This window comes from Nyctibius grandis, chromosome 22, assembly GCF_013368605.1.
Source record: "Nyctibius grandis isolate bNycGra1 chromosome 22, bNycGra1.pri, whole genome shotgun sequence".
Lineage (NCBI taxonomy): Eukaryota > Metazoa > Chordata > Aves > Nyctibiiformes > Nyctibiidae > Nyctibius > Nyctibius grandis.
The window spans coordinates 7919068-7936663 of NC_090679.1; the positions used below are offsets into that span (position 1 = coordinate 7919068).

The 17596-nt window shown below is 59.5% G+C and overlaps 1 protein-coding gene across 3 annotated transcripts in view; it reads left to right on the forward strand.

Annotated features, from left to right (window-relative positions):
- The window catches only part of CXXC5 (CXXC finger protein 5), a 39247-nt gene extending 28881 nt beyond the window's left edge, over positions 1–10366 (forward strand). For 2 of the 3 annotated variants that reach the window (XM_068417252.1, XM_068417253.1), the window contains exons 2-3: positions 3502–4555; positions 9347–10366. In XM_068417252.1, the coding sequence (XP_068273353.1) occupies positions 3770–4555; positions 9347–9391 (831 nt within the window). In that variant the 5' untranslated portion in view covers positions 3502–3769 and the 3' untranslated portion in view covers positions 9392–10366. Of the gene's footprint in view, positions 1–3501; positions 4640–9346 lie in introns of all 3 variants that reach the window. The other variant, XR_011049655.1, reaches the window with a different exon arrangement.
- The last annotated feature ends 7230 nt before the right edge of the window (positions 10367–17596 follow it).

A 17596-nucleotide genomic window follows, 5' to 3' on the forward strand; every position in this document is an offset into this window, starting at 1 on the left:
GCTGGGCTGAGGTCCCTTCCCCCCCCGGACCATGGCAGAGCGCTGCTGCCGCGCCCCAGCCGAGCATCCTGGTATGCCGGGGGGCAGGTTTTAGGGGTGACCCATGGAAATGGGTGTTGGTGGGAGCGGTGAGGGTGAAGCGAGTGACACCCAAGTGATAGACTCGCCTGTGTGCTGTAGCTCACTGGTCACTTGAGGTGGGCTCACCCTGTACCTGGCAGGGGGGTTGCAGGGGCAGGAGCGGGGTCCTGCAAAGGGCTGGGAACCCCCTGGGTGTGGGTTGGGGCCTCCCGACCTTGGTGGTGTCCCCTTGAACCCTGGCGTCCCTCCAAGGCCGCTAAGCTGCCCGGTGCAAAGACCCGGGTGAGGGAGCCCATCACGTGCCCCTTAATGCCGCAGCTGGGACTAAGCACCTTCTGACAGGGACCCAGATGACGCTGCCCAGCGCCTTCCCCAGGGGATGGGGGCCGGAAAAGGGGCAGAAACGGGATGGGGGGAACCCTCGCGGTCTTTACTTGGGTCAATCATAAAGAAGGGATTAAGATCATTAATTCCTCCCCCCGCTGCAATTAGCAACCCGGCCGGGCAGAGGCTGGCGAGGAGCAGCTGAGGTGTCTGCGGCGCTGGGTGGTCCCGCAGTGTCGGGGTGGGGGGGGACCCCTTTGTGCAAATTAGCCAGGCACCCCGCAGCAAGCAGGTCCTGGGGTGCCTGGAGGGGAGACGGCATGGGGACAGCCCTGTGCCACCCACCATGGCCGCGGTGCCCCGTGCCTGCCGCCGTGGGGGAGTGTGGCCTCGGGGGGCTGGAGGGCAGCACCGGGCGGTTGCAGATGGTGGGAGCTGGTGGAGGCAGGGCGGCGACCGGGACAATGGTGGGATTGTGCGGTGACACCGCTCGGCACGGCTCGGCACCGCCAGGGCTGAGAGGGGACACAGCGGTGCGCCCCTTGTCCCCGTGGGTGATGGGGGAGCTGCATCGGGTGGCCCGGGCAGGCCTGGTCCTGCAGTGCCACCCACTGCAGCAGTGGGTGCTCGGGGGGTGGCCGTGCTCCAGGCTCTGCAGCCGTCAGCAGTTGGAGGAGGCTGCGACTGAGGGGGCTCGGAGCTGCTGGCCCCCAGTATACTCGGCAGGGTGGGACCAGCGGGCAGCCGCCTGCTAGGAGCCAGCTGGGGAGGGCTGGCCAGTATGGAGGGAGGTGTGAACGATGGGGATGGCAACCACGGCGTGCCTCCAGCTGGTGCCCTCCCCGCTTCGGCACCCAGACCCCACCGTCCTGAGCCGTGGGGCTGGGGGGGACCCCTCGGTGTGGCGGCGAGCCCCACGCGGGCACCACTTGGGCTCTTGGCCACGCTCCCGGTCGTGGCTGGAGACCCCCGGTTAACGGTTACACTGGCACGGGGCGAGCGGGCAGGCTGGTAGATCCGGGGCTGATCCGTCCCGGCGCTGGGCTCCCTGAGCGGGGCGGAAGAGGTGCAGGGCTGCAGGAAAGGCAGCCACGGGCGGGCGCGAGATAACGCCGCCGGGCAGCTTTATCTCACATCCTCCTCTCCAGTGCTTTTCCTGCCGCGCTCCCTGCTCCGGCCTCAGCGCCCGTTGCTGTCGGTGTTAAGGTGTGACCCGTCCTGACGCCTCCAGGGACGTGTCCCCCACCTCCCCGGCAGCCGGGACGGGAGCCCCACGCCAGCGGCTCGCCCACCCTCCCAGCACCCATTCGGGGTGCGCCCCAGCACCCCCCTGCCCTGTGCTCGGGGCAGGGCGGCCCGTCCTGCCGCCGCAGCCCTCCCTCCCTGCGCGGCCTGGCGAGCTCCAGGCTGGAACCCGAGCCCTGCATCGATCCGCGCTGCGTCTTAAATCCCGCAGCAGCTGAAGCAAGCGGTTTTTAGCGTGAGGGCGGGGGGGGTTCTCCGCAGGCGAGCGGGCTCTGGCACCGGGGGCAGACGGGCTGTCTTCCCGTGCCAGTGGCTGGCATGGGGACCTTGCCCCTGTCAGCATTTTAACGGCGATGCCCGGGGCTCGGCTGCCGAGCCGCATCCGTGGGGAAGGTTCCTGGGCTGTAGTGGGCTGGCTGGGGTTGCATGGTGGCTTGGCTGTGATGAAGGGGACACCAAGGGTGACAGATGAGCAGGAGCAAGGTGCAGGGGGTGCAGGGATGCCCCTCGCTCTGCAGCATCACCCCTGGGCAGGAGCGAGGGTCCGGGCACGGTTTTCCACACGTGGCCACATCCCTGCCCAGACTCCGGATAGGAGAGTGCCAGGATGGAGGGATGGAGGGATGGGGTAGGCGAGGGGCCTCCTCCTGGCGCTGCCCTCCCCCAGCTGCTGCGGGGTGGGGACATGGGTTCCTGCTCCGCTAAGCCCTGCAGCTTTTCTCCTCTAAAGCCTGATTACTCCGGCGGTGCCTGTGCGTGCGTGCGTGCGTGCTCGGGAGGGGAGGAGGAGGAGGAATTTCACAACAACAAGTGTTTGCAGCCACGCTGGGCCCAGCTGCCCCAGAGCCACCCCAGGGACGGCGGCATCCCCCCCGGTCCGGGGAATGGCACCAAGGAGGGGGCTCTCACCATTGCCACCGAGCCCCTGCCTTCGCTGGAGGTGGGCGTGCAGGCAGGGCACGCTGGGGCATGGCAGGAGGCCAGCACTGGGGCTTGGAGGTGGATGCTGTGGCTCCCTATGGGGTTTGAAGGTGGATGCTGTGACTCCTCATGGGGCTTCAAAGTGGATGCTGCAGCTCCCTATGGGGTTTGGAGGTGGACACCATGGCTGCCCATGGGGGTTGGAGGTGGACGCTGCAGGGGCTCGGAGGTGGCTGCTGCAGCTCCCCATGGGACGTGGAGGTCATCACTGCAGCTCTTGGTGGGGTTTGGAGGTGGACACTGTGGCTCCCTGTGGGGTTTGGAGGTGGACGCTTCAGCTCCCCATGTGGCTTCCTTCCCCTGCCCAGCGCAGGCATGCAGTGCTGGCCCCAGGGACAAGGGTCCAGGAGGAGGAGGAGGGTGAGGGGTGCAGCCGAGCCTGAGCTCGGTGAGCAGCATCATCTGGGGGGCTGTGGGAGCCGGGGCACAGCCCTGCAACCTGCTGCCTCCGTGGCACCCGAGTGACCGCGGGGTGGGGACCGGGCGCCCCTCGCACGAGCTCTGGCTGCCAGCGCAGGGGCATCCTGCGGGTGTCCCGTGGTCCCATCCAGCGTGGGGGCCGTGGAGTGGAGCAGATGAGCCCCGTGACTTCCCTGGGGCTGCAGTCCCTGGGGGAGGAGAGCTGGGCACAGGGAGCCTTTAAGCATGGGAGAACCGTCGCTACCAGGCCAGGACTTCCCCTGTGAGCCCCCATCCCCGTCTGGATGGCGACCCTTTGAAAGAGCAGCGGAACGGATCTCCACCGAGGTCCGTTCCCTGGAGTTCCTTTGTTCGTGGCTCTGAGACTTTCATGGCAGGGGGAGGAAGAGCCGCTTTGAAAAGCCCGTTGGCTCTCGCCAGCGCTAACTCTCTTTTCTTTTCTCCTTCCAGAGCCGCGTGCTGTGTCCCAGAGCCGCAGAGCATGTCTTTGCACTGAGATCGGACTGAGGTCCTCTGCAGCCGGCGCGGGAGGAGACGCCCCGTTGATGAGCGTTCCCGTCTGAGCGTTCCCCGGTGGCTGGCGGGGCTGGTGCTACCAGAAAGGGCTTTGGGGGTCTTTCGCTTTGGCGTTGGGGGTGGGTTTTTTGGGGGCTTTTTGGTTTTTTTTTTTTTTTTTTTTTACTTTTGGGCTTGGTTTTGTTGCCGTGCTCCGGGCACCATGTCCAATTCGGGCTCCCATCAAGACACTGGGAACAAGCCAGAGACGGAAAAAAATAACCAAGATGACTCTCAACCCCCTGTCAACTCCGAGAGGAGGAACAAAAGTGGAATAATAAGTGAACCTTTGAACAAAAGTCTTAAGAAGTCCCGTCCACTCTCCCACTATTCCACCTTTGGTAGCAGCAGCTCGGTAAGCGAACATTCCGAGAAGGGCAACCCCTTAGCTAATGGCAACGAAGCGACTGTGGATAAAAGTCATTCTACCTCAAAGCACAAAAGCATCTCTAGTATGCTGAGCAAATTAGACCGGGTGTCGGAGCTCTCCGCGGAAGGACAGACCGCCCTACAACAGTTTGCTCAGTCGACAGAAATGCTCAAGCGAGTGGTCCAGGAGCATCTTCCTCTAGCGAGCGACCACGGGACTGGTATCTCCGACATGGAGGCGGTCTCAGCTGCAGAGACAATGAACGGCCCCTCTGATTTTCCTTACCTGGGGGCTTTTCCCATCAACCCAGGCCTTTTCATTATGACCCCTGCCGGCGTGTTTCTGGCAGAGAGCGCGCTCCATATGGCTGGCTTGGCAGAGTACCCCATGCAGAATGAGTTGGCATCTGCCATCAATTCGGGGAAAAAGAAACGGAAAAGATGCGGCATGTGCCCGCCCTGCCGAAGACGGATAAACTGCGAGCAGTGCAGCAGTTGTAGGAATCGCAAAACTGGCCACCAGATTTGCAAATTCCGAAAATGTGAAGAACTCAAAAAGAAGCCTTCTGCAGCACTGGAGGTAACCGGCCCCTCTCAGGCACCCTAACCCCTCCTCGGGCTGCGCTCCTGGGGTCGGACCTTGCCCTAGATAATAAAACACCTGGTACTTCTTACTTTTTTATTTTCCCCTTTTCCATTAACAGTTCTCACCATGGGGTGTGTGCTTTGCCCAGTGGCCCCCAGTTCCCCTCCTCCCTTACATCCTGGGGTTGGCTGGTTTGGGGAGGAGGGCTGGGATCTCTCCCTGGGGTCCCTGGGTTTCGCTCTCCGTGGGCAGCAGCAGGTCTGTGCTGGCGTTTCAGTGCCAACATCCCTTGTCTGGGGCAGGCTGCAGCTCCCTGAGCCAGCGATGGGGTCAGAGGATGGGGAGGCAGGAGGTGGCTTTTTGGGGCAGAGCCTGGGGGCAATCGGTGCTGGTGAAACCCGTGGCCGTGGTACAGCCGGAGCCCAGCCCCTCAGCTCGCTCTGAGCAGGAACACGGCGGGCCCGGGGTTCGGGTGGTAAATAGCTGCAGCCTGCGCTGGGCAGCATCTCCTGTGCTGTGACCGAGCTGGGTCTCCCTGGGCCAGGATCCATCTGGGCCTGTCAGGATGAGTCCGTCAGGCACCAGCCGGATTTCCCAGTGGCAGATGAGCTGCTCCTGCACCCAGCCGAGCCGGCAGCACCCCGCTCCTGCCACGCCTGCTGAGCGTGGGGACACCCGGATCCCCCCCAGCGCAAGGCTTTGGGGTGGTACTCGGGCTGTCACAGCCCACCACAGTCCACCCATGGGTGTTGCCCTTGGCCTCGGAGGAGAGCTGCTGCTTGGGGTGCCACCTTGCCAAATCCGCCGGGGAGGTGCGGTATTCGCGTGGGGAGCGTGGGAAAGGTCCGGTGACTCGAGTCGTTGCGTGGGTCTGAGATGCAGCCAGGGCCGTGGGCAGGTGCTGGTGGCATGGGTGAGGGCTGGTGTCGGTGGGATGCCATGCAGGGGTGGCACGTGGGCACGCCGCTCTGGCAGAGCCTGCCTCTTGCTGCACACCCGTGGGTGCTCTGGTCCAAGACCCGTCTGCTGGGTGCCCCACGTGTTGTGCTTAAGCCAGGTTTGATATTGCCGGGAGCTGATCCCACTGGCAGCTGTGCCAGTGTGGTTCTTCCTGCCGGTGAGGGCATCCCCACAGCCAGCAAAGGCTAAAAAGGCATCTGGACATCGTCTGGATTGCGCATGCTGGCACGAGGGCATTGCCCATCCTCTGGTTGTCCCAAAGACACAACCCACCGTTTCCTTAGCCACGTTCTACGTTTTTCAATTAGCATCAGCTCTGAATGAATAGTGAAGGGGGGAAAAAAAATCTATTTGGGCGGTGGGGATGCGGCGAGGGGGACTGTGTCTTTCAAAAACCGCTGTATTGCTAAATTATATTCTTGTTCTAATTTGCTGAGTCAGTGATCTGGAAAAAGGGAGAAAGGGAAAAAAAAAAAGTTCATCTCCTCCAAAGAATCCTAAAGCGGGTCAATAGACTCGGAGCTCGCAGCAGCTGGAGGAGTTGCTCCCTTCTCCCGGCACTGCACCGCGTCCGGCGATGATAAATAGCACTGGGAGCCCATGAAACGGTCACCCCCTTGATGGGTTTCCCCATCCTGCGGCTGGCTGAGAAATTGGAGCCACTGAAATAGGGCTCTTCATGTGACAGATTGGGCCCCACCAAAGATGGATCCCCATCCCTCCTAGGCTGAAAAGAGATGTAATGCTGGTGGGGATGGATGCCTGGGCAGATGTGGGTCGCTCCGGGGCATCACCATCCCCTTTTCAGAGCAGATCCTCCCCTCTCTCAGGATATAGACTTGTGTCGTGTGTTGACCTTGGTAGGGTTGAACAAGATTGTGGCCGTATGTGACTGGGACAGGGATGGTGGGACCCCAAATGATGTCCCAAGGTCACCTGGGTCAATGACTGGGTTGTTAAACCTCGCCCTACGTCAACCAGCCTTGGTAATGCATTGTGTTGGGCCAACCCTAGGGCAACCACCAGCATCTCCCTTGTGGTGGAGACCCGTCTGGATGGCACCCCACCGCTGGTCCTGGTGGGTTGCCATCACACCATAGTGCTTGATACCAGGACAGGAGGGGCCATTCAGTGGCCCTTTATATGGGGCTGAAAAATTCACAGAGCTTTGTGAAGCATCGTCCCCCCTCTACAGGGAGCTGTGCCATTGACTGGGAGAAGAGCAGCGGCAGCCCGGTGCATCCAGAGGAGCGTCCTTGGGGAGTCTGGACAGGGCCCACAGCTACCATTAAGTGTTGATCTAAAATCAAGCAGTAAAAAAAAAAATAGAATTAAACTTTTATGGCGGCGTAAAAAAATGGGCTAAATCCCTCTGCCGCCATTAAGCTTTATCTGCACATCTACAGAGCCCGAATAACCAGTTGCTGCTGGTGACCTGGTGTGGTGGTGGCTGGCTGAGGCTCTAAGAGTGGAGACATAGGTTGGATGCTTGGAGCAGTCAGCGGCACGTCTGCACTGACCAGGCTCTACCGGGCTCTGCCAGCCCCAGCAACCCTGGGTAATGCCGTGGGGGATAGTGCCCAGCCCTAGACAGGTCACTCTGGGCTGGTCTCCAGAGCTGTAGGTCACACGAAGGCCATGAATAGTCGAGATTTGCCTCAACAGAGCTGTCCTCCATCTGGAGAAGCCTTGGTGAAGTGCCTTGATGTCCCAGCTAGCGCTGGTGAGAGGGTCACTGCCACCCTCACGAGTGTCACGGAGAGAGACTTTTCACCAAGGCCTGTCAGGATGAGGGGCAACAGTTTCAAAGTGAATGAGGGCAGGGTTAGGTTGGACATAAGGACGAAATGTTTTATGATGAGGGTGGTGAGACCCTGGCCCAGGTTGCCCAGAGAAGCTGTGGCTGCCCCCTCCCTGGCAGTGTTCAAGTCAGGTTGGATGGGGCTTTGAGGAACCTAGTCTAGTGAAAGATGTCCCTGCGCACGGCAGGGGGGTTGGACTGGATGGTCTGTGAAGGTCCCTTCCAACCAAAACGATTCTGTGATTCTATGGTCGTGGGGACGAGGGGGGATCTATCCTGGGCATCCACATTAGAGCTGGTTGTCCATCTTCCTTTAATAAAGAAGGGGCAGAGGTGTTTAAAGTGACCTGTGTCAGACATCTCCTTCCAGACCCATTGGGACCCCCCTTTCCCCTCGTTCCTCTCTCCTGGGATGATGTATCTGAGTAGGTGGCCCTTGCTGGCGAGTCCGCCACACTCTGCCCCACCAGTTCTGCATCCAGTGCCTTGGGCAGGATCCAGCATGGGTGGTGTGCTGTACCACAGCCCCGTGCGTCACTGGCCAGAGGTGCTTGTGTCTCCCCCAGATGCCTGATTACATATTGCAGAGACCTTTGGGGAGGTGGTGATGCCTGCAGCTCTCTGCTCATTGACTGCCCCAGCTCAGTTTGCCCCAAGGACCAGACACAGGCCAGGAGCAGGAGAAGGTGCAATCTGTCAGCAGCCTGTCTGGGCACCACCATCTCTTGCCCATTCTCACCCTTCCCCCCCCCCACCTTGTCCAAGCCCCATGTTTGGGTCATGGTGCCTGTGGAATTGAGCACGTTGGGGTCCCTCCCTCAGGGGTGGTGGAAGACAATGCCCTGATTATTCATTGAGGCTTGGTGGGTGTCTTGATCCAAGAGAAGGACTCGATGAGAGTCGGCTGGCTCCTGTGTGGGGTTAGGGACCTGAATGTGGCATGGTTTTGACTCTTGGGACAACTCATGAGGTATCCTAGCCCTGCGCACAGGCTTAATGCCAGGAGCTGGTGCTGAGGCTGACTGTCTCCCCCACTGCCCCACAGCAGCCTGTGGCTTGTTTCTTGTTGGTGTCCCTTGCTTGTTTGGAGATGCAGGAACTGAAGGGTTGTCTGAGGCACATCCTCTTGGTGATTGTGTGGCCCTGTCTGCTGGCTAGCATGGCTTGGCCTTGCTTGGGGGCTGTTGGCATTGAGAGATGTTGTGGTCCTTGCATACTCCATCCATGGTCTCATGAACATTGCAGTGGCTTCCCACCCCATCCAGCTGGGAGACATGACAGGTTCTCCTTCCAGAGGACCACAGAGCCGCTGGGGCCATTGCCCCACACCGCCTTTCCTGGAGGTGGCTTCAAAGAGGTCTTGTCCGTTGTTGGGCCCGTTGTTGTGTGTGGGATTGAGCCTGGTGGGACTCATCCTTCTTCCCCTGTGAGATGCCGAGAGGTCCCCAGTGGTGCCTGGGGACAAGGTTGTTCATCGTGGCCGGGCGGCAGCAGGGTGATGTCCCCTGTGTCCCAAGCAGCTCCTGGGTCTGGTGGCCCTAAGCCTGGCCACCTCACTCCCTGCCTCAGTTTCCCCCCAAGGCCCTGTTGGCTGGGCTCCTGCATGCCGGGTGCCCGCCCGCCATGGCAGGGGAGGTGGGGGCTGGCGGCGAGGGGGCCACGCCGGCTCACCGCGGCCCGGCCATTGTGCTCGCTATCGGCCGGAGGGGAAGTCGGGGGCCGCGCCATTGTGGCGGCCGCAGCGTGGGGACGCGGGAACAATGGCTGAGCTGCTGCGCCGGGTGCCCTGCTGGGGAGGGGGGGCCGGCGGCGGGGGACCCTCGTCTCCCTCCAGCTGGTTTGGAATGATGGAAACCTTGGGAAGCGGCTCCGCGCCCAGGGGATGCTGAGTCCTGGTGACCGGGATGGGGACGGGGACGGGGGCGTGGGTGCACAACCCTGGTGCCGCGCGGCTGTGCCGGACCCGACCTAACGCCTTGTCCCTTCTTCTCCTGTCCCCCCTCCCTGTCTCTCTTCCTTTCCAGAAGGTGATGCTTCCTACAGGAGCCGCGTTCAGATGGTTCCAGTAGGAACGGGGATCCCAAAGCTCTGTCATCCAAGTGCAATGTCACTGCTTGCTTGTGTTGTCTCAGGCAAGGGATTTTTGGCTGAAATGAATGGATGCACCTGTGTCTCTTTAGAACCAAAAATATTTTCTCGCAAATCTCATTCCTGTTTTTATAATTTTTTTTTTTTTTTTGCGTTCGTTTTAACATCTTCGAGTCCTAGTCAGACATTTAACTGCTTTTCAAATAAAAATAATTAAAAGAGAAAAAAAAACAAACAACGGATCTGTAAAGTACCAAGACTTAATAGACAGAGTATGGACAATCAGTTTCTTTCTGTGTTTTGGTGTTGATGTTGTTTATGTGTGAAAGATGCAGTACTTGTGTAGGGAATGTAAATTTACAGTAACCTTTTAAAATCTAGTTACTAATAAGCACTACTGTAATTTAGCACAGTTGTTTAATTGCACCCTCATTTATACTTTTTATTTGATTCTTTCCCATCATACAATAGAGTGGATAGTTTCTAGAATGCCTCAACTTCATGTTTATAAATGAGAATATGTTTAAAGCGATGTAGTATCCCCTTTTCCTAAGCCATTCACCTGATGTAAGTTTAACCCGCAAGAGGTTCGGTATAAAAGGTGGAAGAAAACAATTGCTACACAACTGGTGGTCTGTGAAAAAAGGAAAAAAAAGAATAAAAAAAGGAAAAAAAAGAAAAAAGTCATTGTTAGTTTATTAATATAGAACAAGAAACACTGCGTACAGAAAAAAACCCTCCTAATTGCAACGGTTTACTCCTAGAAGTAATTTTTGTAAACTTACTGAACTTAAAAATCAAAATAAAAATCCTATTGCAGGACCTGTGCTGAAGCAGTTACGAAAAGTGACATTTCTCTTCTGTTCGAATCCCCGTCTCTCCAGCTCTCTCCATCATTAAATTGAAATGCTGTTTGTAATGTTTTAGCGATCCAGGCTGTTTTTGTGAATAAAATGAATGCATGTTTTGTGTCCTGATTTACAGCTCTGTTATTTCTCTCCCGCCCCCCTTTCCAGCCGTCCAGGGCCCCCCAGTGCCGATGGCAGCCGGTGCCCCCCACCCATGTGCCCCGTCCCCGCCACTGCTGCTGGCTGCAGGGGAGACCTTGCTGGTGACGATGCCGGATGGTGCGATGAGCCGAGCTGGAGTCGCCCTGGCTGCTAAATCACACAGAATCCCAGAATCAATGAGGTTGGAAGAGCCCTCTGGGACCATCGAGTCCAACCGTTGCCCTGACACCACCATGGCTACTAGACCAGGGCACTAAGTGCCATCTCCAGGCTTTTCTTAAACACCTCCAGAGATGGTGACTCCACCACCTCCCTGGGCAGCCCCTTCCAATGGCTAATGGCCCTTGCTGAGAAGAAATGCTTCCTAATGTCCAACCTGACCCTCCCCTGGCGAAGCTTGAGGCTGTGTCCTCTTGTCCTATGGCTAGTTGCCTGGGAGAAGAGGCCGACTCCCACTGCGCTACAACCTCCCTTCAGGTAGTTGTAGACTGCACTAAGGTCACCTCTGAGCCTCCTCTTCTCCAGGCTAAACACCCCCAGCTCCCTCAGCTGTTCCTCGTAGCTCAGACCCTCCAGACCCTTCACCACCTTGGTCGCCCTCCTCTGGACTTGCTCCAACACCTCAACATCTTTCTTGAAGTGCGGGGCCCAGAACTGGACACAGGATTCAAGGTGTGGCCTCACCAGTGCCAAGTACAGAGGGTTATCTCTATAAATCTGCGCGGTTAATCCTGGCAGTGGCTGGGCTAAACCAGCACTGGCTCCTCCCAGGGGTATTGCCCAGCTTGACCTGCCTGGGGTGTTACTGGGTAGCACAATGTCGTGTTTTGGTAAAACACCACCACTAACGTGCCACAGACAACTGCGGTGGGGCTTGTTTTGTGGGGACAAGTCCCAGACGAGCTCCCAAAGGTGAGTGAGCTCAGGAGGCTGCACATCTGGTGGAGGGTTTTCCAGGCTGGCCTGTGCACTGGGGCAGCGGGAGCCGGCTGGGATGGATGGGACACTGGGTGGGCTCGGCTGTGGACAAGCCGGCGGGGTGGCTGCCGGCACTTGGGATGCGTGCTTGGCATCACAGGTGGGCTGCATGCCCCCTTCCAGCGCCCGGGAGGGTCTCCTGGCCGCACGGGCAGCGTCATCCCAGCCTGGGGGAAGAGGCAGAGCCGCCTGGACCCGGCAGTGCCGGCTCTACCTTGCCGGAAGGAGGTAGGCAGAGCCTTTGTCCCTGGCTACAGCCAGCGTTTGGGCCAGCATCTGTTGGCCAGATGTGCGTCCGGAGGTGGAGGGGGGTGACGGTGGTGCGTGGGCTCCATCCCTGCTGGGCAGCGCCCTGCCAGGACCGAGCAGAAAGTCCTTGGGGGAAACTGCCCCAAATGGCCTCTCCAGCAGCCTTCCACCCCAGCAGCTCCCGAGGGGGTTTGGAGCCCGGCCCCGGGCACCGGGATCACACCAGTGGCTGAGCCCGGGGGTGCCTGCGGGGACAAGTGGAGCTCACGGTGACGGCAATGGAGCCGGGCCAGCGTGGCGAGGGACGAAGCTCAAGGCCCGTGGGGACAGACAGACCCCGCTTGCGCCCGGTGCGTGGCATGCCCAGCTCGTGCACCGACCGGGCTGGCACTGGCAGGGGGCTGCGGGGAGCTGGTTCCCAGTTCGTGCTGCAGCCGAAATCACTTAGCAGGAATGTGGCGGGGGGGTGTTATGGGAAAAAGGGGTCTGGCTGGCTTTTTACGACTGTGGCTAACGGCTGGGGCTGTGTGAACGCACAGTCCTGGCACCTGGGGGGAACCAGACCCTACCCCACGCTGGGAGAGCGTCCCGGGGAGTGGCACGCAGAGCTCCGACCCCCTGGGGGGGCTGCATGGGGGGGTGCTGCTTCATCCCACCAGCAGCTGGGGCTGCTGGGGCTGCCCCACAGGGCTGTTACCCCCTGTCTGGGCACATCACCCACCACAGGGCTGTGCTTGGTGCTGTGCGTGCAGCACGAGGGGCTGCCGTTGGCACAGACTGGTGCTTGGGGAAGTGCCGCCAGGGCAGCTGCAGGCACAGCAAACCCCCCTGTGCCACGCTGCTTATCTGCTGCCTGCTCCCCCCATGGACAGCAGTGTCCCCAACTCTGCTTTTCCCCCCCAGGAAGCCACAAGGCACAGGGCATGTGTCCCCCATCACCCCCATGGGCATCACACTGGCATGGCGCATCGTGGCAGCCCAAATGCTCCAAGGAGCTCCAGTGCTGTTGGAGCGAGTCCAGAGGAGGCCACAGAGATGCTCAGAGGGCTGGAGCCCCTCTACTCTGGAGACAGGCTGAGAGAGCTGGGGCTGTTCAGCCTGGAGAAGAGAAGGCTCCAGGGAGACCTTCTAGCACCTTCCAGTACCTGAAGGGGCTACAGGAAAGCGGGAGAGGGGCTTTTGACAAGGGCGTGGAGTGACAGGACAAGGGGGAATGGTTTTAAACTGAAAGAGGGGAGATTTAGATTAGATATCAGGGAGAAATTCTTTGCTGTGAGGGTGGTGAGACCCTGGCCCAGGCTGCCCAGAGAAGCTGTGGCTGCCCCTTCCCTGGCAGTGTTCAAGGCCAGGTTGGATGGGGCTTGGAGCAACCTGGTCTGGTGGAAGGTGTCCCTGCCCTGCGGGGGACGTGAGTGCTGGCAGGGACAGTGGGCACTGGCAGGGGAGAGGAGCAATAGCAGGGCACATGGTGCTTGCAAGGAGGATGTGGGCATCAGCAGGGCGTGAGAAGATCAGGGGCTTCCCCACGAAGGATGAGGGAAAATGGGTTTGGGAGAAAGGAAGGAGCCAGAGAGAGGGTGGGATTCAAACCGTGCTTGTGAGTAGGATGGGATGGTGGGGTGGTGGGACATGGGATGCTGGGGCTGTGGAGTGGCCCCTCCACCCCACCTCTAGCTCACCCCCATGCTGGGCTGAATCCATGCCTTCTGGGTGTGCGTGCAGGTGGATGGCCCTGTGCTAACCAACGAGCCTTGCCTAACGAGCTCCTGCCTGGGTAGGCAGGACCTCAGACATCCCCTGAGGGTGAAGCCCATCCTCTTCACCACACTTGGCCGCAGTGCCATGGTCAGGCACAGCCCCTATGCCTGGCTGTCCCTGCTGCCTGCCCAGCTGCTGGTGGGGAAGTGGAACCCAGGGCTGCTGTCCCCAGCGCGGCCACCGGCAGTTGGGTGGCACAGGGAGCATGGGATGGTGACAACGAGCTCAGCATGGCACTGAGGGAGAACCTTGGGTGCTACCACAAGGTCTGGTCTGGGGTTGCTCTTAATTAACATCCTCATTAAACAGTTAGCAGAAGGGCAAGGAAACCTGCCGCTGCCCCCTCGGCCTCGGTGGCTCCACGTGGGAAGACACCAGTAAGTGATGTCAGAAGAGGCCAGGCGCCGGTGTGGGTCTGGTGCAGATCATGTCTTGAGAGGATCATGTCCACAGCCCCGAGTCAGGGGTGAGCTGCAGCAGAGCTGGCAGCAGGAGTGACAACCTCTGTGCTGGTGCCAGAGACATGTCCCGTCCTGCCACAGGGTCACCCCAGCACCTTAGGGGGTGTCACCCATCCCTCTCCGCAGCGGGACTCACCGCTTCCCCTGTGTTGGGTTGCAGCCTGGCGCGGTGGGCTGGCGGCCGCCTCGTCCCGCCGTCCCTCCGGGCTGCAATTAGCAGCCTGACCCCGGGCTGACCCGCCCCCCCCGGCGCGAGGATGGGGCAGGATGCAGGAAACGCCGAACAAAATGTGGTTCAGCTGAGCCGGATGGCGAGCTCACCGCGAACGCCGCCGGCCAGGCATGACCTCCCGGCCTGCTCCCACCACCGGGGCTGGCCATGCTCCCCGCCGGGGCTCAGAGCTGCGCGGAGGGGGCTGGTGGGACAACGAGGGGCCGGGGTCTTGGCAAGGGGGGCTGCGAGATCCTTGGTGGTGGGACGGGAATGGCCATGAGCATCGAGTCCTGGGAGCTGCTGGTGACCCAGTGGTTCGCCCCGAGGGCAGAGGGTTGGGGTGGTGGGATCAGCTCAGGCTTGCTTGGTAGGGTCTCCTCACAGCCTGGGGGGCTGTGGGGCCAAGGCAGGGTCCAGCCAGCTCCCACGCCAGACATAGAGATGTCTAGCACCTCCTGCAAGACTGGGCCATCTGTGGATGCTCCCCAGCGTGTCCTTGAATACTGTGTCCAGTTCTGGGCCCCGCACTTCAAGAAAGATGTTGAGGTGAGTCCAGAGGAGGGCGACCAAGCTGGTGAAGGGTCTGGAGGGTCTGACCTATGAGGAACGGCTGAGGGAGCTAGGGGTGTTTAGCCTGGAGAAGAGGAGGCTCAGAGGTGACCTTAGTGCAGTCTACAACTACCTGAAGGGAGGTTGTAGCGCAGTGGGAGTCGGCCTCTTCTCCCAGGCAACCAGTGATAGGACAAGAGGACACAACCTCAAGCTTCGCCAGGGGAGGTTCAGGTTGGACATTAGGAAGCATTTCTTCTCAGCAAGGGTCATTAGCCATTGGAAGGGGCTGCCCAGGGAGGTGGTGGAGTCACCATCTCTGGAGGGGTTTAAGAAAAGCCTGGAGATGGCACTTAGTGCCCTGGTCTAGTTGCCATGGTGGTGTCAGGGCAATGGTTGGACTCGATGATCCCAGAGGGCTCTTCCAACCTGATTGATTCTGTGATTCTGTGATTCTGTGATTCTGTGTCCTGGCGCTGAGCTGACACCAGCTTGGGTGGGAGTTTTGGCAGCCCCACCGCAGCTGGACAAGACTGACGCAGGTCTGCCAGGGGTCACTGTCCCTCCCCAGGCATGGGCAGCCGTGGGGGATGCTCACTGCCACAGGGCTAGCTTTGCTCGGGCTCCTGATCATCTTCAAGGCTGGAGCCTGGGGCTGCTGGGCCAGCTTTCTTGGGAGCATTAATCTAAATAAATCTTCCCCAGTTCAGCTCCCCACAGCTGGCCAGGTGACCCTCCCCGTGTCACAGAGCTCCTGTGAGCTTTCTGGCCTGATTTTCAGCCCTGGCTGAACTTCTTCTGAATACTTGTGCATTTTTGAAACTCAGGCTAATGATCCCTTGCCTCTTTGTAGCTTGTCCACTGGGAATGAGCACCAGAAACTTCCCGTGCCAAGGTATGGGACAGAGGGGCAGGAGGCTCCCACCAGGACTCTGGGATGCTGTGCTCATCGCTGTCTCTGTACCAGAGCAAGCCTGAAAAGGGCTTTCTCATGGAAGAGGAACCGTGGGAAATCCTCTATCACCCAAGGGCTTGACATCCACACCACTTCACCTCTGGGACTTCCAGACTTCCTGACCTACCACCACACGCTGAGATCTCCCTATGGCTGAGCCAAAGCAGGAGGAAGTTTACCTGGCAGCATCCTTGGAAAGTATCCTGTAGATGGGAGCTGACACCCATTCCTGCATCCCACCAGCTCACCCTGGGAAGAGCTGGGTCCCCAGCAAGGCAAAGCTGTGGCTCCAGCTGGCCAAGTGCCCTGGCTGGCCGCCCTGCTGCGGCTCTGTGGGAGGCTGGGGACTTTGCTGCAGGCATCACTGGGTGGTTTCTGTAGCTGGGGCTGCACAGAAACTGCCTGAGGTCCTCCTGCCCTGGGGACCTGTGAGCCACTGGACCTGGCACCCTGCCTGCAGCTCAGCAGTGCTGCCTCTGTGCTGGAAATTTTCTTGGTCTGGGGTCACAGCTCCCACCCTTGCGCTCCATAGAGTGACTGAGTGCTTGGGATGTGCTGGTTTTGCCTCCATGAAGGAGGACATCTCTTGCATCCCCAGCTCCTTCAGCCCAGCAGAACACCCCCAACCTCCAGCACCCCATGGCTGTGGGCAACAAGGACCATCTAGCCTGGTTGAGCAGTCGTGTCCCTCCTTTTAATCAAGAACAATGCTCTGCTCTTCCAGCCAGCATCTGCTGGCTGCAAAGCCCACGCCAAGCCACAGCGGCTCCCGCTTAATCGGGGACTCGCTGCTGTGCCAAGGCTGGTTTCAGCACTGCGTCAAGATGTTTTAAGGCCAGAGCAGTCAGGATTTGTGAGAAATAGGTCGGGCTGTGACAGCAGAAGGAGGCTACTCAGTGCAAGACGTCGTGTTATTGGGCAGGGGAGGGAGCGGCTGGCATGGCGTTAGCCTTCAGCCTTTGGGTGATGATGGGTGAGTGACAGCAGCTGAGCAGGGGCTTAGCAACGGCGACAGGTACCAGTCCAGGCAGGTTTGCAGCCTGGAACTTGCCTCTCCCTTGGCCAGATATTGGCGCCAACAGCCCTGATGAAGCATCAGTCTGAGGTGTTATGTCTCCCCCCACCAAAACGCTGCAAGTGGATGTAGTGCTTGTGAAGCCGTCCAGCTGGTACCATGGGTAGCGGGAAGACGAGACCAGGCTGCCCTTGTCCCCCAACTAGTCCTGCAGCCTCCCTTTGTACCTTTGATCCAGGGATGGAGGATGAGATGCCCATGGGGCAGGAAGGGTGCCCTGCCCTCTCCTGCCTTGCCTTTGGGACACTTGGGCTGGCTTCTCCTGCAGCTGGTCTTGTCTGGACGCCATGTCCCAAGTCTTTGAGACCCTTTGGTTGGTTACTCCTTCAGCTGACTTGGCTGGACACTGTGCTCCAAGCCTGTCCCATCACACAGCCCCTTCTCCCTGAGCTGAAGCAAGCCTGGCGTTGGCCTCCTGGGGCTGGAGGAGCTACTGGCCTGTGTCTCATGGGCAAATCCATGAGCCAACAAGTGCATAATACAGGTTATACCAAACCCAAGAAGGATACAAGAACAAGGCAAGCACGGATGAGACATCCCAAATTATTCAGTCCCTTTTCCTCGATGTGTCAACTGGTGCCACCTGCTTTCTGACCTTGTCCATTCTCTTCCTCCTGGTGGAAGAGGAATTGTGCCCAGGGTGTTTGACAAGGCCACCTTCTGCCATGAGGGTTCCCCATGGACAGGAACAAGACAGTGGGACAATCTCCCCCTCTCTTACCTGCGCGTACCATAACACGGCATCATTTTGCCCTGGCAGAGCCCTGGGTGACCCTGGGTTTCTTCATCTCCTCATCTGCCCTCGTCATTGTGGGGGGACCATCTTGTCCTGCGGGACATGGGTGCGGGCAGGTGGCCAATGCCAGTGCCCTCTTGTCTTCTGCCCACGCGGGCTCGGACTGTATCAGTGCAAGTCAGCCAAGCCCACCTCCAGGAG